The sequence below is a fragment of the Trichosurus vulpecula genome, chromosome 1 (genome assembly GCF_011100635.1).
Source record: "Trichosurus vulpecula isolate mTriVul1 chromosome 1, mTriVul1.pri, whole genome shotgun sequence".
Taxonomy (NCBI): Eukaryota; Metazoa; Chordata; class Mammalia; order Diprotodontia; family Phalangeridae; genus Trichosurus; species Trichosurus vulpecula.
In genome coordinates, this window is record NC_050573.1 from 230,707,812 (window position 1) to 230,734,471 (window position 26,660).

The 26,660-nt window shown below is 38.2% G+C and overlaps 1 protein-coding gene across 4 annotated transcripts in view; it reads right to left on the reverse strand.

Annotated features, from left to right (window-relative positions):
* PTPRM (protein tyrosine phosphatase receptor type M) overlaps positions 1-26,660 on the reverse strand; it is a 1,028,886-nt gene that overhangs the window by 177,028 nt on the left and 825,198 nt on the right. For all 4 annotated transcript variants that reach the window (XM_036752813.1, XM_036752827.1, XM_036752817.1 and 1 more), the window contains one exon: positions 6,445-6,532. In XM_036752813.1, the coding sequence (XP_036608708.1) occupies positions 6,445-6,532 (88 nt within the window). The remainder of the gene's footprint in view (positions 1-6,444; positions 6,533-26,660) is intronic.

Genomic DNA, 26,660 nt, shown 5'->3' on the forward strand with positions numbered 1-26,660 from the left:
GTTGGATAAAGAGTGGCTGTGGTATAAGTAGAAGTGTTAATCTTTAGAGTTCAAAGGCATCTTAGAAATACCCTGATCTTGTAGAACCTACATTGGATTACATGCCATCTTGGTGGGGGAAGGAGGAGGAGAGGGAAGGAGAGAAAATTTGGAAGCCCAAAACTTATGGAACTGAGTGTTATAAAATAAAAATAAAAAATAAATTTATTAAAAAAAAGAAATACCCTAGTCTTATTTTTTTTGTGTGTGTCACGGACCCTTTCGGTAGTCTAATGAAGCTTATGAACTCCTCAGAATAATGTGTTTAAGTGAACAAACTGCATAGGAGTATAAGGAAATTAATTATATTGAAATTATCTATCTATCTGTGTATCTGTGTATTTCTCTCTCTCTCGCTCTCTCTCTCTCTCTCTCTCTCTCTTTCTCTCTCTCTCTCTCTCTCTCTCTCTCTCTCTCTCTCTCTCTCTCTCTCTCTCTCTTTCAATTTTCCAGACCCCCAGGTTAAGAATACCTGAGTTAGTACCTGACCCCCTCAATGCCCTCAATGTCCAGAGAGAATAAGTGACTTATTTAGTAAGTTAGTGATAGATTTGAGACTTGATTCTAGGTTTCCTGACTTCTAATTCTTGGTTTATCCTCATCATGTTGAGTAAGAGCAATGTAGTTAGGGAGTTAGATATGTGGACATTTTATATTATTTGGCATTATGGCTTATTATATTCTATATCTGACTCACCCATGGTGAGTATAGGATCCTGCCTCCTAGGGCTGATGCAAACAGCTATAGGAACTTTTAGAGGGAGCTTTTTAAGTTCTTTCCTTTGAAAATCCCACTCACTCCGATGGGTTGTTTTTACCTTTCTGTAGGTTACTTCCCAGTCTACATAACCACATCTGTGGCTCTTCTGACCTTGAGGCCCACAATTCTACCTGCCTTCATGACATGTCTACTTGAAAGCTCTGCTGACGTCTCAGACTCAAACAGGGCTCATTATTTTCCCTTCAACCTGCTCCTTCTCCTGACTCCACTGTGTCTGTCCCTGGTGCCACCATTTGCCCAGATTCCTGCCTTCATCATCTGGAGGTTATTTTTGGCTCCTTTCCTTCATCTGTCACATCCAAGAGTCACCAGGTCTTAGCATTCCCACCTTTGTGACATCTGCCCCCTCTTCTGTATTCCCATTGCTTCCATTCCAGTACAAGCCCAGGTTATACAGGTGATAACCTGCCTATATGATTGCAGTGACGTCCTTACAGGTCTTTCCATCTCTACTCTCTCCTCTCTTCAGTCTTCATACCAAAATAATCTTACTTGTAACATAAGTCTGGTTGTGTCATTTCTTTTGCTTAGAAATCTTTATGGGCTCTCCAAAGTTCATGCTTTTTTTTGTATTAAAAGCCCTCTGCAATTCGATGCCACCCCTGTTTTCCAAACTTTTATATTACCTCCTTCCACAACCTCTTTGCTTTGGCTCAAATGCAGTAGTCTCTAATTTTCAAGGATGCTCTGGACTTTCATACCTCAGGGCCTTTATTCATGCTATTCCTTATGACTGGGAAGGGTTCCCTCCCCTCTTTGCTTACTGAATTTCTACTTATATTTTATTTAGTCGGTCAGTCAACTAGCATTTATTAAGCACCTTACCATGCATTGTGCTAAGCACTGGAATGCAAAGGACAGGAGAAAAACACTTTCTGTTCTGAAGGAACTCACAGTCTAATGCCCAACTCAGATGACACCTCTTTCCATGAGTCAGAGGATGACAGGTCACTATATCACTCCATCCCATGTCATGTGAACTTGCTTCATAGCTGTCTTCCTGCCCTGCCTGTGCTGCTCTCCTTGTTTCTCCTCCCTGAAGCCCTTCTGTCTCTTCCTCTGGGACCAATGATCCTATCAGCACTGTCATTGCTTATGGAAATGCCTCCCTTGCTCCATTCTTACTTTACTCTTCCCTGACCCCCACTCTTCTACAAGGCCCATTTCTGCTTTTTAGAACATAACCTCTTCGAGCTCAGAGATTGTCTCTGTATTTGTATCTATAGCACTTAGTGCAGTGGCTAACATATGTTGAACAGTTGATAAATGCTTTTTCTTTCATTCATCCATTCATGGAAGCCTTCCATGACCCTACTAGCTGGTAGCAACTTTCCTTCTAAAACCTTACCTACCATTTTGTTTTGTTCTTCTCCAATGTACCCCAAATTTAATCTTATTTACCTGTGATATTTATATTGCTATCTTTGATTTTTATTGGCCTATAAGAGAAGGGAATGGCAAACAACTCTAGTATCTTTGCCAAAAAAACCCCAAAACACCCAAATGGGGTCACAGAGGGTTGGACACCACTGAAACGACTCAATGACAAAAAGCTCCATGAAAGCAGGAACATCATTTTATGACAATTATTCTGTGTCTTATAGCACAATATTTGGTGCACGGTAGGTACTTAAAATGCTTGCTCTGTGGCAGTATACTCATATAGCAGCTACTTGCAAATCTTCATACACAAAAGCAAAATTATTTTACATTTTTAAGCACTGATTTTTGCTGTGCCGAAGTAGAGTACCAAAAGGAAACAGTAAAGGCTGTGAAAAAAGGCTTTAAGACTGAGCCACAGTTCCACCTCCTTCATGAACCTTGCCTTTATCATGCTAGTCCTCACTGATCTATTTTTCCTCAGAATTTCAAGAGAACTTTGGATCAATAGGACACAATGCTGCACTTAAAAATAGGAAAAGGGAATGAGACTAAGCATTTATGTAGTATTTACCATGTGCCAGGCACTGTGCTGAGCAGTCTTAAAAAACAAATATAATCTCATTGTATCCTCATAAGGTAGGTGCTGTTATTATCCCCACTTTAAGATGAGGAAACTGAGGCTGACACAGGTTAAATGACTTGCCGAGGTTCATGCAACTAGTAAGTGTCTAAGGTTGTATTTGAACTCAGGTCTTCTGGACTGCAGGCTCTATGTACTGTACCATTTAGCTACCAATAGAGGATATTGACTTGTTTTGGCCTCTTTTTTCATGACTATTAATCTTTTCTTAACTTTATTGTAAGCAAGGGCTACATGTGTCATAAGTTCTTTTTATCTCCTCACAAAGCTAAGCAGAACACTGGACACACAGCAAATATTGAATAAATACTTGTTGTTTGACAAAATAATTGATCCCAAGGCCATGGTTTTGGCAGCACCCCAACACCCTGGCTAATTTACTTCATGCTACTATGTGTGCACACATACACACATTTGTTATTCTCTCCATGGTGTCCAAAAGATGCCTAATGCAGTGGGAAGTCTTTTGTTTGTTTCACTCCCTGGGAAGTTGTGCAGATAAAATGAATTCATCATTGGAAAGGAGCAAGTTTTAGCATTATTAATAGGGGACACACGTCTTGTTAAACGTAGTTTTTATGTTTGTTTTTCCTGACTGAATGAAAGGGGTAGATAGGAACTGATTAGGATGCTTTATTTCCAGAAGTATGAAGTGAGGACATTTCACTTGCACATACACTCGCATCAAAGCCTGGGATCTAATGTTGAATGGCAATAATTTTTTTTTACCAAATTGGTGAAAATTAGCCCCTCATCTAGAATCATGCAGGGCAATGGAGCTGCACATTCATAGCTATTCACTATGAGACCCTGCTATCTTCCAGCCACTGATTAGGAGTTGTTCATCCTTCATTTTCAAGAGGACCAGTGACATCATGAGGTGATGTCTTCATTTGCACATGAATTGGATTTAAGTGAGGCAGAGCTATACACAGTCATCAGCCTCATTCTCTCTTCCAGAGTCATGCAAGTCCAATGGCAGGACAAAAGTCAAGACAACTGGGGATGGCCTGGGATGCAGTGGATGACTCTGGCATCATTAGTGTTTGACCAAGCTCTAGTCTAAGCGCTCTCTAGAGCTCCTGCTTCAGCTACTTTTATGGCCATTGGAAGAAATTATTCTCATCTGGCCATTCTGCTGGGGGAAGTGTTCACATGCTTGGGGTAAACAATCCCCTAACTCACTGATGGGCTTGAGGCTGTTGGTTTACATTCAACTGGGCTTACTTAGCCCATCTGCCAAGACACTGGGGTGCGGCTACTGTACATGCTACAGCTTCTTAGAGCCACAGGTGAGAATTGGGTGAGAGTGTTTGGTGGATGCCAAAGGTGGAGGAGCCAATCTGAAAAGGGCTCAGCAACTCTCACACCAGATATATTAGTCCTCCCTGAACACCTGATATTTTTAGTCAGTAGAGTCTTTGAGCAACACTTAAATCATACCATGCTGACACCTGTTTCTTATATTTAATGAAAGGCCAGACTTAATAACATTACTTAAGGACACAAGCCATTTATCATACTTAGAAAATTATCACAAATGAATGAAATTTATCCATGCCACCATATTCAATAAGCAGAACATGTATCTCTTTAGTAATTTTAGTTTGCTCTTTTATTTTGTGTGGAATAAAACAAACTCATAGGATATTAGTGCTTGAGCGATTTCAGAGGGTCATGCTACATAGAACCATAAAAGTTAGATTTTCCCAGTACTGAAACCTAGCCTTGAGTCCTGACTTGGTGCTTTAGACTGAGGCTGCATTAGTTCTGCTAGATCACTAACAGGGCATTACTTTTGAGTTATCTGTGGAATATTGCCATTAACAGAAATAAGGAATAGACACTATCATACGACCTTGAAAGAGTAATATTTAAGCAATCCTTTTATTCATTCATTCAATAGACATTTATTGAGTGCCTAAACTGTGCAAAGTTCCTAGGGATTCACAGGAACACAAAGATGAATAATAAAGTTCCAGCTCCCAAGGAATATATGCTCTAGAAGGGAAAATACAGCCTGTTTACAAATACAGTATTCTAAACGCAATTCTAAGGCTGGAAGATAAAGAATGGTTACTAATTTGCATTGGCTTGAGTGTTGTTTCCTAACCAGAGTTGCTCAAACCAAAGAAATATCAAGTCTGGACAAAATCAAATACAAAATAGAAGGGGATTAAGTGCAGGAGAGAAGTACAACTATTTCCTGAAAGAAGGGACATTTTAGCTGGCCCTTGAAGAAAGGGGAAGGTTTCAACGAATAGAATAAGTCAGTGGGGGTGGGGGTAGGGGAAGGGCATTCAAGGAGTAGTAAAGAGTTCTAATCAGACAAAGCATAGGGTATGAGAAAGAAGGGTAGGTGGGAACCATATCTCAGAGAGCCCGGAATACCGGGTTAAGGAGCTTGTGCTTTATTTCAGACAAGAAGGAACTTTTGAAGGTTTCTGAACAGGGTCAGAACTAGGATCAGAACTGTGAATAAGGAAGATTAATTTGTTCAGAGGTATATAGATTAATCTATTCTGATGGACGGGAGAGGAGTAGGAATTGAAGGCTGGGAGTCTGATTAGGAATGATGGAGAAACAAGGGCTTAAACTATTGAGTGTTGAAAGTGTGAATGAAAGGAGGAAAAACAGGAGAAACTATTCTAGATGTAGAGTCCAAAAATATGGAGAATTATTGGAAAAGGGAGGAAGGCAGTGAGAGAACATTGACACCCTGAGGGTTTAAACATGGGAGCTTAGAATGCTGAATAGTGACGACATCAATAGAAACCTGAAAGTCAGGAAGAGTGGCAGGCATTGGGAAAAAGATGCTGAGCTCAGTTTTGGCCATGTAACGTTTGAGGTATTAGTGAGACATTTAGGGAGAGATATACAACAAGAAGCTGGAAATGTGAGTCTGGATCTCAAGAGAGAGGTAGGGGGAAGGAGCAGAGACACAGACTTGATAGAAGGCTTGTCAATCAGCATCTGAATTCACCTCAGCAACCTTATTAAGAACCAAAGAAGTTTGGCTAGTTTTAAAAACTCTTTTGAGCAGCGCTCAGTTCCATTCTATAGGCGGCAAGGATTTCTCAGATAAAATCTTAGCTTACTTGATATTATGTAGTGAGATATAATGGGAAATGATGTTACTTTTGTGTTTCAATTTTCCATCTTTAAAAGGGGGACACTGCTAGCCTACCTCAAACAAATGTCAAAGGGATTAATGATTTAATGTTTGCAGAGTAGTCTGAGCTTCTTGCATAAAGGCATGCCAATGCCATGATTTTTATTTATTTTATATAGCAGGTAGGAGACATCAGGGCTATTATGTTTAATACTTCTAAAAAGCATTTTCCTCCTTAACATTTCATTGTTACCAACACCATCCAGGCCTTAAATCTAAAAGTAAACTAGCCACAAAAATAAAAGTGCATTGACTTGGCTATTTCAATGATTTTTTCTCCTTCTTTAGTATTTGCACATGTCAGCTTCTCTGTTAAGATTGAGAGAAGTAATTGTTCTGTAAAGTATCCCTGCATGGAGCTGGTGGTCAATCTTATCAGATGCAAAAAAGAAAGTTATACAGAAACACGGCCACACTGTCAACACTTACAGGCGATGATATTCCCATATCTGTTCTTCATTCTGTTCTCATCTTTCTTAGCTGAGTCCCATGGTGCAGACTGCCCTTCAAAGAAACTCTGTAAGAAAAGGAGGAAAGTGATATCCAGAATTACAATCTCTTGTAATAAACATTGGAATCTTAAGACCAGAGGATTAAAAAAAAAGGTGGAGCAGTGGTCAAGAAGGAAATATGACATCTACAGAATTAGTTAGAGGATCAATATGGAACATTACTTCTTAAATATTTAATTTAGTTTTCTCTGAACACTGCTTCCCTTCTTCCGTTCTACAAATATAGGCATGAAGCCTCTAGAGGCAAAATCCCCAATTTGCTTGAAAGATTCCAGCAGGATTACAGGATCACACATCTACTTACTTCAAAGTCTAACTAGCCCACTGCTTTCATTCCATAGATGAGGAAACTGAGGCCCAAGGTCACCTAGGTAATAATTATCAGAAAAGTCCTATGACTCTGAAGTCAATGCTTTTTCCATTGTACCACAGTACAATGGAAGCACTTTACTAAACAAAGTTGGTCTTGTTCATTAGTAGCCTTTCTAAATATCTGGCCAACTTATATAATCAGAAAAAATGGATGACTTATTAAATTTGTTATTCATATGATAATTCTCTCAATCTTCTAGGAGAGGGAAGAGAAAAACAAACTTAAAAGAGCTCATTCTTCAATTGGTAAACCACACAAGAAGAGTACTTTGTTTGGTTAGACTTCTTGGAGGCAGACAGGTTCTAGTTTTATGACTTCTAAGATAAACTTTCAGAATCAATTCTACTAGAGTTCTCTCAGTTCAGGTTTGGTGAAGTATAGACATCCATTTATTTAAGGATTATTAAAACCAAGTTCTAAAATCTTTGTGTTATTAATCAAATGTAAGCCTTCCCTTTTGGTTCTGGTGAAAATGCCCTTTTATCACTTGGCAAATAGGAAAATTAACTTCCTTTTAAAAACCTCCTGGTATCTGAGCATATGGGGATTTTCATTTCATTTTTAGTTCATCTCACAGTAACCATTTCTATCCTAAAAATCACAGTTTTTTATTCCAGTGCTTTAGGTACGGAGAAAAGAAAGCCATCAAAAAACCTGTCAGTAAGAAATGACCCTGGGAACCTGCTTCAACTAACTGGTCTAATCCCTCCTCTCTTTCACTGACATCACTATACCCCCGGGCACAATACTGGAGAGGAGAGAAAGGGAAAAGAAAGAATACTGAGAAGATAGATAGAAAGTACCATTCTATGATTTTTTTTTTTTTTGCAGGGGTGGTGGGGTGGAACTATTAAAATATGGCAGGTTGGACACATGGCCTCACAAATGTCATGAATACATTCAATCTCATTTTCTCCAGACTGAAGCACTGCTTCATCCCTAACTTTTCTAATCCACTTAGGGGTCTCAAACCATCCTGTCTATTTCAGCTAGCATCCAGCAAATATCTTCATTTTCCTCAACATTCCAAGATACAATGCAATTCCCCTAAGAGCAATATGTAGGGTGCATCTGCCAGTTTGGGGAACAATCCATTTTGCTGTGCTGGTTTTGATCTCTAAATAAATCTTTATGTATGTACCATAGGGGTGTCTTATATGTGTATCTTATAGCATTCATAACACTTAAAACAGCCTATGAATGACAAGGGTTTGCAGAATTTCACTCAGTTAATTTTTTGTAAATACATAAAAGAATAACATTTCCATTTTCTTTCTTTTTTTGGAAGTGGGGGAAAAGGACTGAGTGGAGAGGAAGTGTGTGGGCTGACAGTCACCAGAGGCTAGACTTCATTGCCAACTTTATCTTCTGCACCTGCACCCAGCAAGTAGAGTGTATTTACAATAGCTGTTGTCATTTGCTTCCCTGTTCATCGGTGATCAGGTTAAAATGGTAGCAAAAGTGAGAACAAAATGCTTTGTAAAATAACCCAATCTAGCTAATTCTGTTCCTATTAGCTGGTCTCAAGCATCTCATCACAAGTACCTTCACTTTAGAGGCCAGGAGACACTAATTTTTGTAACACACAAGGTAGAGAAGGGAAGTACTGCAAAAACAACTATGAATTTAATTTCTTGTTAAATTGCTTTCTGTAAATTATGCACCATTAATCTCCATGATCATAATGACTGTATAGCTTATTGGTAGAGGGATCTGAAATTTTATCATGTTTTAAAAACAAATTGGGACGTACCAACAATAATATGACACTGAAACAATGTAAATCATAAAGTCCTACTCTACATTAATCCTTTAAAGTAAAATTTTGCATTATATAGTATGGAAATGCAAACTTAAAAATCCCTATAACATCAATATAGTCAGTGAGGAAAAACACTAACCTATTGAATTAAACCCAAGTGATCACAAAAATGTAGTCGGGGGGCTTCATTAAAGTACTTATTTCCTACTTGGTTTGCTATGAAAGATGAATTTTTAAAATAACCTCAAGGAACCTAAAATCAGGTGCCTTCTTCTGAATAGTTATCCTATGAATAACAGCTATTTTCCAGTCAAGTAATTACTATTATTTGACTTCTTTCATAACTGCTTTGTATTCCTTTGAATATTCTGTAACTTAATTGTTACCAATTTAATTCTCCCTCGCCTCTACCTGACCTAAAAGTTTTTCAAATTGTTATGGAATAAGACTGATAAAGAGTATGACAGGCAGGAGAGAAGCACCTGAGAGACTCTGACTCGTTGATTTGATAGCTTTGCCATTAGTTAACTAGAGAAGACAAGCATAGACATTTATCAGGAGATGCGGTGGAATACTGCCACTTGCTCCACCAGTTAGGGACAGCTCTATCCAATCTCTGAAGGCAAAGCCATAAAATTCTCATCTTATTTTGGACAGATGCATGCTCTACTATGGCTTCCATTATAGAGGTGAAGGCCACACTTTTTGAGTCAAGAGTAGACTTCTACAAGGTCATGAGTATAAGAAAACTTATAACCTTGACTTCAGTTTGAGCATTTTAATTTAGGTAATACGCTTTACAGGTTTCAAAGTATTTTCCTCTCAGTCACCCTGTGAAGTGTTATACCCCCCATTTTATAGATAAGTAAACTGAGGACCAGAGAGGCCAAGTGGTTTGCCAAGGGAACACAGCTATTCAGTGATGCAGCTGAGATTCAAGTCTAGTCCTCTCATATCTCATCAATGTAGTACTATTTTCATTATCTGCGAATCGACTGGCTCAGCATCTGAGTTTCCTCTCTAGTCAGGAATGGTTTTTTTTTTGGGGGGGGAACAATTAATCAATAAAGTTTAAAGTTCCTACTATATGCCAGGAAAATAATGAGCTTGAGCAAGTGACTTAAACCTCTCTGATCCTTAATTTCCTTATCTGTGAAGTGAGGATAATATTAGTGCCTAATTCAAAGGGTTATTGCGAAGATCAAATCAATGAATTAACAGATAAAAGTAAAAGTGCTGTTGAAACCTTAAGTGCCAGCTATCATTAGTATTAGTAATAATAATAATTATTACAAAACTTATGATAATAAGTCTGGAAAGGTAGTCTAAAGTAGACAGAGACAGAAGAAAAATGATGGTAGCCAAGAGTAGTAGGTATAAAATTTAGACCTCTCACAGATAATTTATATTTCATAGTCCCTAAATGGAGGGTTACTGTAGAATATAATAAGAATGGGCACAAAGGCATCAAAAAGAAATGGGAAGGACCTAGAATAAACTTCATATAACTGCTGGTGTGATGTGTGTGTGTGTATGTATGCACATGCGTGTATGTGCACGTGTGTGTGTGTGTGTCTAAAAAAGCCATTTCATCATTTGGTAGATTAGGTTTTGCTCCCAGAAATTCTTTGAGGAAGACAGGTGGCTCAGTGGATAGAGCGCTTGCCCTGGAGTCAGGAAGACCTGAGTTCAAATCCGGCCTCAGACACTTACTAGCTGTGTGACCCTGGACAAATTACTTAACCTCTATTTGCCTCAATCAACTGGAGAAGAAAATGGCAAACTACTCTAGCTATCTTTGCCAATAAAACATCATGGATGATATAAGTGTACTCTGGTCCATGGGGCCATGAGCAGTCTGACGTGATTGAACAACGACCAGAAAATTTATAGGATACATACGTTGTTCTAAATATCTATATTAATTCACTATCAGTGGTGAAAAAATCAACCGTGCCTGTGCATACACAGGCTTGTAAAGGAAACCAATTACAGAAATGCAGTTATCAAAATGTTTTTAAAAACCAGGTTCATGAACTCCAGGTTAAAGACTCCTGGGATAGATGATCTTGAAGGTCCTTTCAAGTCCTAAGTCTATCATACTAAGGTACATTTCCCATAAAAGATGAGTCTCCTTTACTAAAGTCCTATTCTGTTCCTCTTTATGGTATGAAAATTCTTCTGGGACCCTCACAGGCTATACCAGTGGGGCATTAATTAGCTCTTTCCTACAAAGCTGGAAAATTCAATCAGTTCTGTAAATATTTAAGTACCTACTATGAATAGTAAGTTACTCTTAGACTGGAGATACAGAATTGGGGGGGGGGAGAAGGATTTCTATAAATGTATAGTGCCTATGTATGTATCTAGATTTAGATCTGTATAGTGCTTACTATGTGCCAGGCACTGTGGTAAGTGCATTACAAATACTGGTATTTCATCATCACAACAACTCTGTGAGAAAGGAGCTGCTTCCTCCATTTTATGGTTAAGAAAACTGAGGTAAATAGAGGTTAAGTGACTTGTTTAGACTCACAGAGGTAGTAAGAGTCTGAGGCAGAATTTGAACTCAGGTCTTTCTGACTCCAGGCCCACCACTCTATTCACTGTGCCACCTAGTTGCCTCTACATTAAAAAAACAAAACAAATCAACCACTCTCCTTAAGACAGGTAACTGGATTGGGGCAACTAGGTGGCACAGTGAGTAGAGGACTGGTCCTGGAATCAGAAGGACCTGAGTTCAAATCTGGCCTCAGACACTTCACACACTTACTAGCTGTGTGACCTTGGGCAAGTCACTTAACCCCAATTTCCTTGCCTTCCTCCCTCCAAAAAAAAGACAGGTAACTGGTGCAGTGGATAGAACATTGCATTTGGAGTTAGGAAGCCCTAAGTTCAAATCCCACTCTAGACACTTAATACCTGTGTGACCTTGGGCAAATCACTTAACTTCTTGCTGCTTCCATTTCCCATCTGTAAAATGGACTTAATAATAGCACCCACCTCTCTCAGGGTTGTTCTGAGGGTCAAATGAGATGATATTTGTAAAGCATTCTGCAAGCCTTAAAATACTATAAAAATGCTACCTCTTATTACATCATAAATAAATTTTTTGAGTTATGAGTTAAGTTATGAGGATGAGCTAGTTAATAGAACAAGCATTTATATAGTGAGTGGTTTAAGGTTTATGAAACATTACATTTATGTCATTTGATCTTGTCTATTCTATAGATGACAAACTGATGCCCAGAGTGGTTATGAGTGACTTGCCCAGGGTAAAACAACTAAAAGTGTCTGTGGCAGGATTTGAATTCAGTTCTTCAACTCCAAGTCCAATATTCTATACCACTTAGCTCTCTCAGAGATGCTCACCATCAAAAGGTTAGTCACCAGATGATTAAATTTTTGGCCACAGAAACTCAGCAACAGTGTGGTATAATGGAATATATTACTGTACTCAGAGGTAGGAGACCTGGGCTCAGATTATGTCTTTGATACTAGTTACATGACCAGAGACACATCGCTTAATCTTACATGTAAAGCAGGGGCACCAATAATTTTGCCTCATGTTTCCTAGGACTGTGGTGAGAAAAATACTTTTTTTGAATATTAAGGTTCCATATCAATATGAGTTATCATCATCACCATCAATGAATGTGAGAAGCCACAACTGAGTCAGGAGAGGGAGTGTCGACATCACTGAAATCGTAGATTTAAGTGCAAAAGCTTATAAACATGGGGAATCAAGAAAGTGGAGAGGAGGGCTTTGGGGTCTAAGTACTTTGACCTTTCTCTGCAACCTATGAGCTCTTAGACTAACTCCTTGGGTTCCCATAACTCTATGATCCTAAGGCCAATTTTCAGATTCCGAAACTCTCAGGCTAGAGATCTGGCGTGGACCAGTGATGCTATAAATTACTGCAGCAGTTCAGGACCCAAGCACCATGGACAGCACCTTCTTAGGCTTTCTGCATTGTGCTGCAGTAAACAAGTAACTTACACAAAAGATGTCAGACACATCCTTTCTTTGCTCCTTCCAAGTAAGAAGGGAGGGTCATGCATAGCTTTGCCTGCTGATTATTACAAAGGTGGGTATTCAATAACAGGTATAGTTATTAACAGAAAAAAAGATAGTTTATTACTAGGGCAACTACAACATAGTGAGGACTGTGGAACCTGCAGCTTCGAGGCTCTCTAGGTCCTCAAGTGCGGCTCTTTGACCAAATCCAAACTTCACAGAACAAACCCCCTTAACAAAAGGATTTGTTCTGTAAAACTTGGACTCAGTCAAAAAGCTGTACCAAGGACCCTCCCCTGGCAGTTACTCGGCCACTCTCATTTTTATTGTCCCTTCCTTCTCAATGTTCTTTTCTTTTTAATAAACAAAGGAAAATAAAATTATTTATCATAAGATTTCTGTAGATTAAATTTTAGTTAAGAAGCAAATGTTCTCTTTTAATTAAATAGTTTGAATTTTACATATGCATGTACACACACATATAACTTTATGAAATAGATGTTTTACAAAAATGTCAATACTGTACTTTGAATTTTGTAAACTGAATCATTACAAATGCCCCAGGGAAGCCTGATATTTAAAAGAATTATATAATGAATCTTTTTGTGAAAAAGTAATAATTTAATAATGTATCTTTTTTTAAAAAAATAAGATTTTTCATATTTAGTTTACTTTAAGCGAGAACAACTTATCAGCACTCTGGCTTTTCTGCTCCTCTCACCAAAACTAAGGACGCCTACCCATGGGGCTCGGGCCTCCCATTTCCAGGCCATCTACAAACCAAGGCATGCAGCCACATCCGTGCCATGCCCAATCCTCCCATGAGTTTCCAAATACAGCTCTTGTGGTATAACCTTTGAGAATGCTGTCTTATCTCCGTGAAACAAAGAAGTGTCAGAGAAGGACTTTAATGGTAGAATATATATCCTTAATTTAAATGCCTGACTTTGGTTTAACTCTTGTAATTTTCCCCCTCTCAAAAGTTTTTCATGATACATGATGTCAGAAAAAGGAGAGGATCAGTGGTACCAAAAGAAAGTTCAACCAAAACAGAGGCGTGACTTGGGGGTGGGGTGGGAAAGCCCTAGTGAGAAGTTACAGGAAATACAGTTATTAAAAAATAAAATAATAATCGAGGAACTTATTACCTATTACAGTAGTAGGTGGTAATGAAAGATAAGACCAGGAGAAAGATGATGGTCCCATGATCCCAGCATTCTTGAAATGTTTTACACAAGCAACTGGATACAATATGTATATTAAGACTGCGTTTAGTGCTTAGGGTGTATTTTCAATCTGTGGATACAATTTAACACCCCAAGCACAGACTCACTATTATGAAAAAACATTTTATGTATTTTAGGGATTTCAGTTAATGGGTCTCTCTGTACCTTATGTTTAAATTTTCATAAATATACTTGTACTTTTATTCTACTTAATATGTAATTAAAGTATTTTCTCTGGTTACCTTGGTTCCTACATTCTGGGAAGAGGCAGTGAACCTGGGAACCACTCACAAAGAGTAATAAGTCTATGAAACAATAAAAATGAAACAAGACAAGCTTCACTGAATATCAACGACTCCTGCACTTTAAGAAGCTGCATTCTCCATGGACTCGGAACACAAGGAAATTGAACATCCCACATATAGTCATTTTTTTTCCTGAATAAGAAACATGTTTTTGTGATTCAATAACCTCCCCCCACCATCACCCCTCACACCACCACCATTTTCCACAGGATATAATTATACATCACAGTAGCCCACCTCGAGAGAATGTTACTCTGAAATGATGCAGAGTCTTTTAAAAATGCCACAGCTCCCAGATATTAAAAAAAGAAAAAAAAAAGCCTGCTCACTAGAAAAGCTGCCAAAGAGAAGGTTATCCAGGTCAAGGCTGCATATAATGTACAGCATGCTTCTCAGGCAGCCAGGGTCAAGATTTTAGAAGCTTTTGGAATGGGATTTTTCCTCCTTTTTTCCACATGAATAAAATCATTCATGTAAAATGTTTAAAACAATCACCCTGAAAGACAGAAGATGAACTTACTGGTCCCTCCAAAGTCCCTGAACTTCCTTTGTATTCTCTGCATTTTCTCCTTTGATTGTTCGAAGAGTTCTATACCATTAATTACTTACACAGTGTTTGCTGCTCTAGCACTGGAGCCCCTGAAAGCACACTACAGTACTAGACACAGGACACAGGGTGACATGTTAATGGGAAGGTGACTGAAAGAGGGCGCACCCTGGGATGGTAACATTCGTCTACGTTTGGGAGCCATGTTCTATTTTAAGTTCTAATTTAAGCCACGCTGCTAATAAGTTGTATAATTTAACCTCTTAGGGCTTCAGTTTTTTTTAATCTGTAAAGTAAAAGCAGTGGGCTAGATAATTTGAAGGGCCCTCCCAGCTCTACCATTCTATGATGCTCGGACTCAAGAACCTGGCCAAACAGCAAGAGGTTTTATTACAGTTTGAACCTTGAGGGCCCAGAGAGGATGTCAATGGACAAATATGAGTTGTAATAGCTGAGGACACATTTTCGCAGGAAAGAACCCAACGGCTCTAAAAGTACCACTTATCACAGCTCTGAGTCTCACCACTTCCAAAGTCAACCATAGCAAACTTTTTCATTGAGCTTTGTGTTTTCTACTTTTTTTACATAAAATTTAATGCATTGTAGATAATAACTGTACCTAAATACGGCCACTTTCCAGAAAAACTTTTTTAGGGTTCTAAAAAAACTATGAGTCAGGTCTGATTGTAGGTCCTGGGGTTTAAGGACAAAACTGAAACAAAACCTGCTCTCAAGAAGATTACATTTTATTGGAAGAGGGAGGAAGAGACAAGTAAATATGTAAGTATATAGAAGATACAGACAAAATAACTATAAGTTAGTTGGGGATTTTTTTTTGGTGGGGAAGGCATTAGTAGCTGAAAAGTTCTTATGTAGAAGGTGGTGCCTGAGCTAAGCATTGCAGAAAACTAGGGATTCTAAGACACAGAAATGGGAAGGGAGGGCATTCTAAGGACAGAGGACAGCCTAGGAAAAGGCATGAAGACAGGGCATGGAATGTCCTGTATGAGGGAGAGTTAGAAGGCCAGTTGAACTGGACAATAGTGTATGAAAGGGAGAAAGGTATATAAGGTAGCTGGACAAGTAGATTGGAGATAAGTTGTGAAGAGCTTTAAAGACTAAGGAAAGGCATTTGATCCTAGAAGCAGCAGGGAGCCAGTGGAGTTTATTGAATAGGTAAGTGGCATGATCAGACCCGAGCTTTAGGAAGATCATTTTGTCAGCTAAGTGCAAGATGGATGGGGGAAGGGAGAGATTTGAGGCAGGGAGAAAAATTAAACCAGAATACTATTCAGATAAATAAAAGCACAAAAAAGAGTTAGGTGAAGAAAGACAACTATTTAATCAATGTAGCTAAGTACCCTAAATCCTATAGAAAAAAATCAACAACCTATGACTGATTAAGAACACAATGATTATTATTATATCATTATGTTTTAGGCAGCAGAGGATGTGAGGAAACCTGTATTAAAATACCTCCAACTTTCTCATAGTTAAGATAAAAGGTTTAAGAGGTTTAAAAGAACTAGGTCTGAAAGGGTCTTAGTAAAAGCCAAGTTCACTGATTTGGGCTACTTATAGACTCCAGAAGGTTCTACGCCAATCTATTTGCTTGGTGATTGAGTTTGATTGTGTCTAAACCAGATGGGAAAGGGAGCAAAGAAGAGTAGTCAGACTGAGTGGGGGCTACCCCATCCTTCCAGTTCACATCCTTTCTCACTGATTAGATACAAGAAAGTCATAGGGTTAGCTGAAAGTCATTTTGTGACAGTCAGAATTCAGTTAGAGGAAGCCATGGGGGTAGTTAAGATCAGAAAATGAGCCCTTCCACCAGCATGCACAGCTAGGGGCTTGGTTTTAATGGAAACCAGTCATTAGAGATAGATAGGGGAAGTCAATTAAAATAAACTCCAGTTTCTTACTCTTGCAAGCAAGAATCAAAGCTCAGAGCAGAACTACTGTGTGAGACTCTACAAGTCTGCAACTGTGATATTGCGTTAAAGGAAGATGTGAGTTTCCTAGACGGGCACCAACACATATCTGCAGGTCTGAACTCTAGGACACTTGTTTTAATTATTGCTCTGAATGATGTTCAAGGGGGGAAATGACATCTCTGCTTCATTAACAAAGAGGTAAATGCAGTAAAGAGAATAAATTGGTGTCTGTAAGAGGAAACTCTAAAAGAAATCTTGCCCCAAGCTAGAAGGAACCAGGATCAGTAATCTAGTGGCTCAAGGAAGAAGATGCACTCCAACTGAGCAAAGGGAAATAAACTTAAAAGTGCCATTTTGTTGTGAAAGTGAGAAAGAGAAATGGCTATTCAAGTAGAATAAATTCCCTGCACATACAGGACACTAGAAATAGCAAGAATCAATGGGAAGTCCTTCACAGATGACGTCCAGAAGAGGAAAGGTGCCTCTTCAAAGGCACTTGAAGGCCATTGGTTCAATTGCCTTCTTTGGCTCTCAGAAATACTATGGGTTTACCACTTACATCTCATAGAATGAGCAAATTTTATTATTTACCTTCTAATGCAGATGTGACCGTATTTCATAGTATGATTTATTATCAGTCACAACTGTAAACTAATTTCTTTTCCCTTTGCACCTGCCAAAGGATAGTGGTCTGAAAGGGTAATTGTGGCTAACAACTCCTAGAGTTGCACCTTAGATATAAGAGGGAGGGCATCCTTAGAAGAGAACACTGCCAAAACATCTGGAGAATAAATCAAAATTGCTTGCAAATAGCCTTTGGAAGAAGCAAGGCATCATGTAGAGCTTTCAACAATAGATTTCATCGCTCCTCTACAAAGAGAATAATAATTTTTAAATGGTTGCTATGATTTTGGAATTCCTTGTACTGTATTCCTTTATTTATTCATAGCCATTACAAGGTCATATAGGTTATACATCATACTGATAGTCAATCAACAGGCATTTATTAAGTGCCTACTATGTTTCGGGCACTGTGCTACGTCCTGGAGATACAAAGAAAGGCAAAAATTAGTCCCTGGTTTCAAGATGCTCTCAGTCTAATGGGGTGCAAAATATGCAATTTACAAACATTTATGTGCAAACAAGGGATATACAAATATACATATACATACATACAGATATGTATGGGTGTGTGTGTGTGTGTGTGTGTGTGTGTGTGTGTGTGTGTGATGAATTGGGGGAAATCTCAGAGGAAGGGAACTGAGATTAAAGAGGACTGGGAAAAGCTTGTTGCAGAAGGCCAGGCCTTGACCGGAATTTGAAGGAAGCCAGGAGATTCATGTGTATTATGTGTTAGGATAGATAGTCAATAAATGTTTATTAAGCTCCTACTATGTGCCAAGCACTATACTAAATTCTGGGGATATAAAAATAGAAAAAGACAGTTTCTACCCCCAAGGAGCTCACAATGTAATGGGTGAGACAATAAGCAAACCAATGTCTACCAATAAGCAGGAAAAATTGGAAATAAGAGAATTAAGAGGCTGGGAAAGGCTTCCTGTAGAAGATGGGACTTTAGTTAGGACTTGAGAGACTAGAACTGTGATTTAATTGGTCTAGGGAATTCAGGTCAGTACTTTCTTTGCAAGTAACAGTCTCAGAGCTACCTGAGGCACTGAGTGGCTAAGTGACTTGACTAGGGTCATGCAAGCAGCCTGTGTAAGAGGAGGAGCTTGAACCCAGGTCTTCCTGGCTTTGAGGCCAGCTTTCTATCCAGTCCTCCAGGCTGCCTCTCCATCTTTATGTGCCAAACACATAAAAATAACCTCAAGTAGACCTTGCTGCATTTCTTAATGATAGCAAAAGGTAAAAGGATTTCTGTTATTACTATTTAGGATACCATTTTCAAATTGTCTATGTCATTTGTTCTGGGTAATGCTCTTTCACACTTTTTTTTAAATGGGCTCTTATCAGGATTCTTTGAGTGGATTTAGAAATAGGACACAGCTGTATATCACTTATGTTTTTACACTTTTCTCCCAGTAAATAAATGAACTGAATACCTCTAAAAAAAGGAGAGGGGCTTCTTCTATGGTACTTTTGGGAAACATGTCAAATTTCCTCATTTACTTATATTAAAAAAATTCTATCATGAAAGTTCCATAATATGTGATTGGAAATCTAAGAATATCTCTTTAGAGATGACAGGTCTGAAAATGAATAGGTGCAGCAGAAGGAATTTTAATTCAAGGTTTTGACTCTTTTTCTGACATCTATTCATTTACGGAGAGCCCATCACCATAGTCCCCCGGCTCATTCTGTATTACCCAAGTCATCAGGAAAAAGATCAACATTTAGAAGTGAGGATTATTTTAGAAGTTTCAAAAGCAGGCTAGGAAATGACTTTTCCAAAAGCCTTTAGTAAAAAAAAAAACAGCATAACAACCTATCTTAGAAGAAGTGTTTGGGAAAGAAGTATGTACAACTTCTTAAAAGCAAAAATATTTTACTGAAAACTTAAAACATTATTACCGCAGCTTTTTAAGAAACATTATTTTTTCAGGCTATGAATTAACCCTTTAACTCAGAAAGCTATATTTAAAAATAAAATTTCTTATTCAATTTTGTAGGATAGCATCACTTTAAATTTATGGGGCATATTTCCTGTGAAGAACACATTTGGATTCAATCTATGTCTACTTGCATGGTGGCCAAAGGTTTTAAGAATTATACTGATGAAAATTTTTAGTCAAAGCAATTAAAATAGTCTTAGCTCCAGGCCTGTGTGATTGGAATGGCTGATATTTCTAGCTGAAGCAGACTGCCTAGCCATACAGCTATGTATACGCACTGTTTCAGTGTCCTCAAATAATTTTGGTACCTCACAGTGCACTTCATGTAGACTAAGATAGAATCGTACCCTTTTTAGGGCTGGAAGGGCATGCAAAAAATGTCATAAATCCTCATCACATTTTTGGATAGAAAGACTACAAGTAGTTTGATTTGTTTCACTTCAATTCAGTTCAATTCAATTCAGTAAACATGTATTAATCACCTACTATAGGCAGAGAACTATGTTAGGCACTGATTGAGATAGGAAAGTAAGATGCAATCTCTACCTTCGCCTGAGGGATCTGAACACGTAAATACTGATATTTATGAGTAAAAGAGCTGTGTAAAGCTTAAAGCATTATACAAGTGTATGTTGCTGTTTTTATTATATGAAATGGAACATAACTTCATAACAATAGCGATAGCAGTCTGCATTTGTGTAGCACTTTTAAGACTTGTAAAGCACTTTATTATCTCATTTTATCCTCATGACAACCCTGGGAGGTAGGTACTATTATTATCCCCATTTTACAGATAAGAAAACTGAAGCAGAGAAAGGTTAAGTGATTTGCCCAGGGTCATACAGGTAGTAAATGTCTAAGGCTGGATGGGATTTATCCACTGCACCACCTAGTTGCCAAGGTATAAAGATATAGGAGAAACATGACTGAATTAAACCCCCAGAGGTTAAGTGACTTAACCTCAATAGCCATACTAAACTACATTGCCTTTATGGGCAAGTGCATATATACCAAGGGACCTATGACTTCTTAGATCAAAGAACAAATTTTGGAGTTTGTAAACAGACGTACTTATATTAAAGGGTAAGGATTTGACAAATTAAAGAGACAAATATACTGTGAACAAAGGTCAACTGATTCTTAATTTTTTAAAAAATCTATTCTTAGTGTTTGAGACTTTAAAAACATGCTATTTTATTTTTCAATCATGTACTCATCCAATTTCTAGACTATCCTACCATGGCATTATAATATAAACATAAAGTATTCATTTATTCATTCAATAAGTATTTACTAAACACATCTAATGTGCAAAGGACCATGCAATGCAGAGGGTTGGGAATCTAAAATTTAAATAATACCTCGTTTCCATCCTCATGGAGCTTACAGTCTTGAGAGGAAAGGGGGAAGCTAGAAACATATTAAGTATAATATTAAAGGCTAAATGCATTAGGGGATTAGAAAATAATGTGATATGTGAGATCTGAGGTAGAAGATCATTACTGAATGGGGAGTGATAAAAGAAGGCTTCCAGGAGGAGATTTCATTAGAAATGTATTTTAAAAGATAGAGAGGAATTCATCACATGAAAAGGGAGAAAGAGGGCCTGTTAGCAAAGGAGAAGTGGGAAACTTCAGGGAGGTGGAATGTATCTCTGTTTGGCTGGAGGGGAAAATGTTATGAGGAGCGTAATATGAAATATGGCTAAAAAGAGTATGGACCTGCCAGTGGGTAGTAGGATAGAAAAATAATGCTGATAAACATATTTCAAGTGTACTGAAATGACAGTGGATCCTGCTGCCATGTTTTGTACTTAAAATACAGGAAAAGACAGATAGGACTCTCGCTATTTATTTAGAATGATAATGTGTAGACAGAATGCCAATTAACCTTAAGTGAGCCAAGGTCACATTCTACAAGGAAGTTGCCAAAAGTTGTGTTTGGAATGTGCTGATGCTTAAAAAAAAAGAGTTGGCCCCAAAGCAAGGAAATTGATATCATCTTAAACCTCCTGGGTGGATGTTCTATTTCTGATTTAGAGCTACAGAGTTGGGAAGTATCCTAAAAGTAGTAATGCTCTCCAGGATACTTGAGAGTCTGATGCCAAAAACTATGGTCAAGGCCAGCAGAGTCCTGAGTGACTAATAAATGAAAGTGAGTACTAAAGTCAACTTCAGAATATAAACAGCAAAGCACAACAAAGCCCTCACTTGAATCTTGTGACATTCTATGGGTCAAAAACTGGAATGTAACCCTCAGATTCTCAGAACAATACCAAAGGGAGTGCTGGTTCAGCAAACTGAATTCTTGGAAGTTTTATGTAGCTTTGGACCTTGGCCAGAAAACAGATGTGAGATAAGGAAAAAAAAAATAACTGTCTCACAAGATTCCAAATGCAAAAATATTCTGGTGACATCATGATAAACTATGAAACTAGAGAACCAAGCTATTTCTGGTGCTAGTAGAATGTAGATTTGCATACCTCTATGATCTTATTAATCTGTCACAGTTTTCTCAAGTGTAAAAATGAAGACACTTCCTAGCTGTATGGCCCTAGGCAAATCACTTAACCCTGTTTGCCTCAGTTTCTCATCTGTAAAATGAGCTGGAGAAGGAAATGGCAAACCACTCCAGTATCTTTGCCAAGAAAACCCCAAAAAGGGGTTACAAAGACAGGACTGAAAAATGACCGAACAACAACTAAAATGAAGAAGTTGGACAAATGGCCTCTCCTCCACTTTCCTCAATTAAACTAAAAAAAAAGACTGATCCTATGATACTGTTGCTTCTGTAAATCATGTCTATCACAGGGGTTGATTCCAGCACATTTATAAATACGGCTTAACCAAATTTATAGCAGAGAATTCAAGAAAGAATCAATATGTCAGCAGTTCATCCTAATGTAAAATCAATTTTCATACCAAGAGTAACTGTAGTTTGCATTACAAATTTGCAAGTCTTCAATGATGCCTGGAGTGACATTGAGGTTTGGAGTTCATGATAACAGTCATCTGTTATTTCTTTCCTATGACCTTTAAGACGCAAATCAGACAGCACACTAATTACAGCTCCCTGACACTCAATGTGTCTCAGGTTTCCTCCTATTTCTACCATTGAATTTGGTGACTCAGAAGCTGAAATGTAAGAGGGAGATAAGTTCCCTGTTCCTTAGCGGTTCCTATGGGGTGTCCACATTTTCTAATCAGCTTTTTGACTTATAAGCAGGATAAAGAAGATGCTCAGAATTGGACTAAAAATGACATTCTATTGGCTCCCAGAAATAGTTTTATCTCGTTTCCATCTTATACTGTCTTCAGACTGGGGAAAAGTTGAGGCTTTAGTTTGAATCACGGGTGGGGGGGGAAGGAGGCGGGCTGTATTTTAAAAGTATAAATAAGTTCATGGTAAAGGGACACAAAGTAAAGAAGAAAAAGGAAACCAAAGAGGAAAAAAGAGTAACACTCTTGCTATCACTCTTCTAGGATAAAGGGACTACTGACTGTTTCATATGCCATACACCTCTCTACCTCTAGGCTTTTGCAGGTGCTATTCCCTTTCCATACATTCTTCCTGTCCAAACCCTCAAGGTCCAACTTGCATTTGAACTCTTTCACAAAGCTTCCCATCTTTTCTAGGCCAGGTGTCTACCTTCTCTGAATTTCTACTGATCATAGGGCATACGATTTAGTACCACTTATGACCTGTGTGTCCTTAGGCAACTCACTTAACCTCTCTGAGCTTCAGTTTGCTGTTCTGTAAAATGAGGGGGGAGGTTTTAAGGTCCTTTTAAAGCCTCAATCTATGATCCTTAGATATTTCATGCTGTCTCCCCAACTAGATTATAAGCTCAGTGAAGGTAGGGTTGATGTCTTCTTTTGCATCCCTCAAAGAATATAATCTTGAGTATAGAAAAAGTAGGTGACCAAGAGACTCAAAGGTTCAGTCACTGATAGTTCCCAAGTCATTAACATAGTCAAAAAATCATTGCTAAAAACAAAACCAAAAAAAGGATGCTCCATGGGTTAGAAAGCTTATTAGTAATACTCATTTTATAAAGGCATGATACTTTCCCACAGCTGGAATTAATTCACAATAACCACATTATGGCTCCAAATTGTCCACCTCACCATACAAAGCCCTGACAGTTAATTAAGGAGTCTCTCCAAATCCCTCCTCAACTGCATCTATCTATCTATCTATCTATCTATCTATCTATCTATCTATCTATCCACCAATTCTGCTACTATAGACATATGGAGAATTCACATAAAGCAAGCATTCACATACATGGTGGTCAGAAGAAGTGATGCAAGAACACTCTCAAGGTCTCTTTCAAGAACTTTGGAATTGATACTTTCCAAATTTTAATTTTAGCCAGTAACCAATATTAAATCCAATTTGGAATTGATCATGTGACATGGGAGACATTGGCACAGGACTGCTCAGCATGGTGTGCCCACATCAGAGAAGGTGCTATGCTCTATGAGCAAAGCAGAATTGAAACAGCTCAAAGGAAATGCAAGATGTGCAAGTTTGGAGTATCCACCCCAAATGTTCACAGGGACTATTTGTGCCCCACCTGTGGTAGAGCACTCCAAGCTCGTATTGGCTAAATCAGCCACAGTTGGACACACTGAATCTTGACTCAAGCATAGTGGTGTCATTTTAATTCTCTTCGAGAATGAAGGGCAACAACCAATTAACCAACCAACTACTCATTTTAAAGCCTCAACTTATATTTCCTTCCAGTGATGAGATTTATTTAGATTTATACCCATAAGACAGTCTAGGGCTGGGGTGGGGAACCTGCAGCCTTAAGGCCACATATGGCCTTCTAGGTTCTTGAGTGCAGTCTTTTGACTGAGTCCAAGTTTACAGAACAAATCATTTTATTAAGAGGATTTGTTCTATGAAGTTTGGATTCAGTCAAAGGGCCTTGAGGCTGCAGGTTCCCGACTCCTGGTCTAGGGAATAAATATGAACCACAGGGCCAGAAAAGACACAATAAGAGTCATGACTTCAGTAAGGACTACATCTAGACAATAACACAATGGGGTTGGAAGGAACCTCAGAGGCCATCTGGTTTTGTTCCAACCATTTCATTTATAGATGAGGGCTGAAGAGGTTAAGGGATCTGTCCATAATCACACAGGTAATACAGGTCAGAGCAGAGATTTGGACCAAGGTCATCTGACACCGGAGTCAATATTCTTTCCTACTTTACCATGCTGCCCTCTCCTAAAATCTTCCCAAAAAGTATTTATTTAGTGACCTACTTTTTGCTAGGCATTGTATACCTTTTTTAACATTTGAGAACCTGTGCTGTCCTTAAAAACCTTCACCAAAGGAAATTCTACAACCTTTCTACATGCTCTGGCAGCTCTGACACACCATCTAAGAAGGTGTTCACAAAATTCACTTTGGTACGGAGCAAGCAGTGATTCTCTCTCTCTCTCTCTCTCTCTCTCTCTCTCACACACACACACACACACACAAACACGTGTGCTCGTGTGCGTGCACATCTCCATCCCTCTAACAGAAAAAAAAAAACAAACAACAAGTAAGACAATGAAAAGGCCAAGAAAGATTTCCTCTACTTGGATGATTGAAAAGGTAAGATTAAAGAAGAATCCAGATTCCACCATAAACATTAAAGTTGATTTCAAGCAAATTCCTGTCATTAAAATGGTCAATCAATGTGTTATATAAATTCAATTCCAATAAAGATTTGAGTATTTCCTATAATAATCACTCACATATATCATAGGTTACAGTTTGCAACATGTTTTCATCACGACTTTATACAATAGGAATTGCTCATGTTATACGCATTTTCCAGATTGGGAAATTGAGGTAAGGCAATTAAGAGACTTGCCCATGGCCATACAGCTAATATATGTCAAAGTTGGGCCTGGGCTATCGCCTCCAAGTCTAGCCCTCTTTACATAACACCATGCTGTGGATGGAACACTCATGGGAGTGAGACATGATGAACTTAGGCACTATGGCTCTATCCCTAGCGTACAAGAAATGCACACAATTTTGCAGGCTTCCATATATATATTTCAAAGGGTCTCAAACAATTATATTCTCACTAAGGGGTGAGATCTGACCAGGCCTCTCACTTATTTCTATGTTCACTTTGCCTCTGTCCTTGCTCTCATGGCAATTCTTCAATCTGAAGTGAAGGGTGAGGTTTAATGACTTGATGTATAATTTATTTTTCTGTAATATGTTCCTTCACCTTCCATTCTGCACAATCTTAGTAAAGTGTGGCTGTTCATCAGATCTCAGCAGACACTGGTGATTTATATACATTTCAGTGCTACATTTCTGTTGTGCAAGTTCTTTCATTAGAGCCGTGTGTTCAATTTGATTAGCAAATCTGAAACCACATTATAACAACTCGGCTAAGTAGACAGCAGATGCTTTTATTCTTTGCATCTCTCCAAAAGGAAAAAAAAAAACTTTTCAGAGCCATGGGCTGCTGAATAAATATTTTCTTTGCAAAGATCTTAAGCATCTGCTTTTCGTTACATCCAGTAGGGTTTATTTTAAGTAGCTTCTTAGATTACATATTGAGTAGACAGAGAAGAACCTATAAGTAGTTTGCCAAAACAAGACCTAAAAAATGAAGCTCTACTGGTCTCCCCACTGGGAATGTTGCAGAAAAAAAGACAACTTTATAGAGGTCAGTCAAAGTCCTAATGTGGGGACAATGCTTTCTCATCGTTTTCTTGTTTTTCACCTAATTTCCCCCATACTCAGTTATATGAGTAAATAATATAAATAATATCTCCCTCCCAGTAGCACATTACCAACATCATAATATATTTGTTTGCATGCTGTCTCCTCCATTAGACTGCAAATTCCTTGAGGGTAGGAATTGTCTTTTGCCTCTTTTTTTTTATCCCCAGCACTTAGTACAGTATGCTATATGTAACACAGATACGTAATATATGTTTAATGATTGATTGGTTGATCTTCAGAGGCCTTCATTAAGTACTGATTTGCACGCACAAAGGAAGGAGTTTAAAGAGTGAATTTATCAGATATTCTCCTTTAAGAGCTTATACATGTCAGTTGGTGGTACATTTCCAGGTTAACCAAGAAAACATTACTGATTTTAACACAAACCCCTACCCTGCCACAAGTGACCACAAACAGAATTTTAGACCTCTAACAATTCAGGTTTGTCTAACTCTAGTTCAGAGGTTCTTAACCTTCTTTGTGTGTGTGTGTGCTGGATCTGTTTGGCAGTCGGCTGAAATCAACCCACGGACATCTTTTCAGAATAAAGTTTTTGAATGCATAAAATAAAATACAGAGGACTACAAAGAAAACCAATTATATTCAAAGAGTTACTAAAGTAATAATTAAAAAAATTTCACAGAT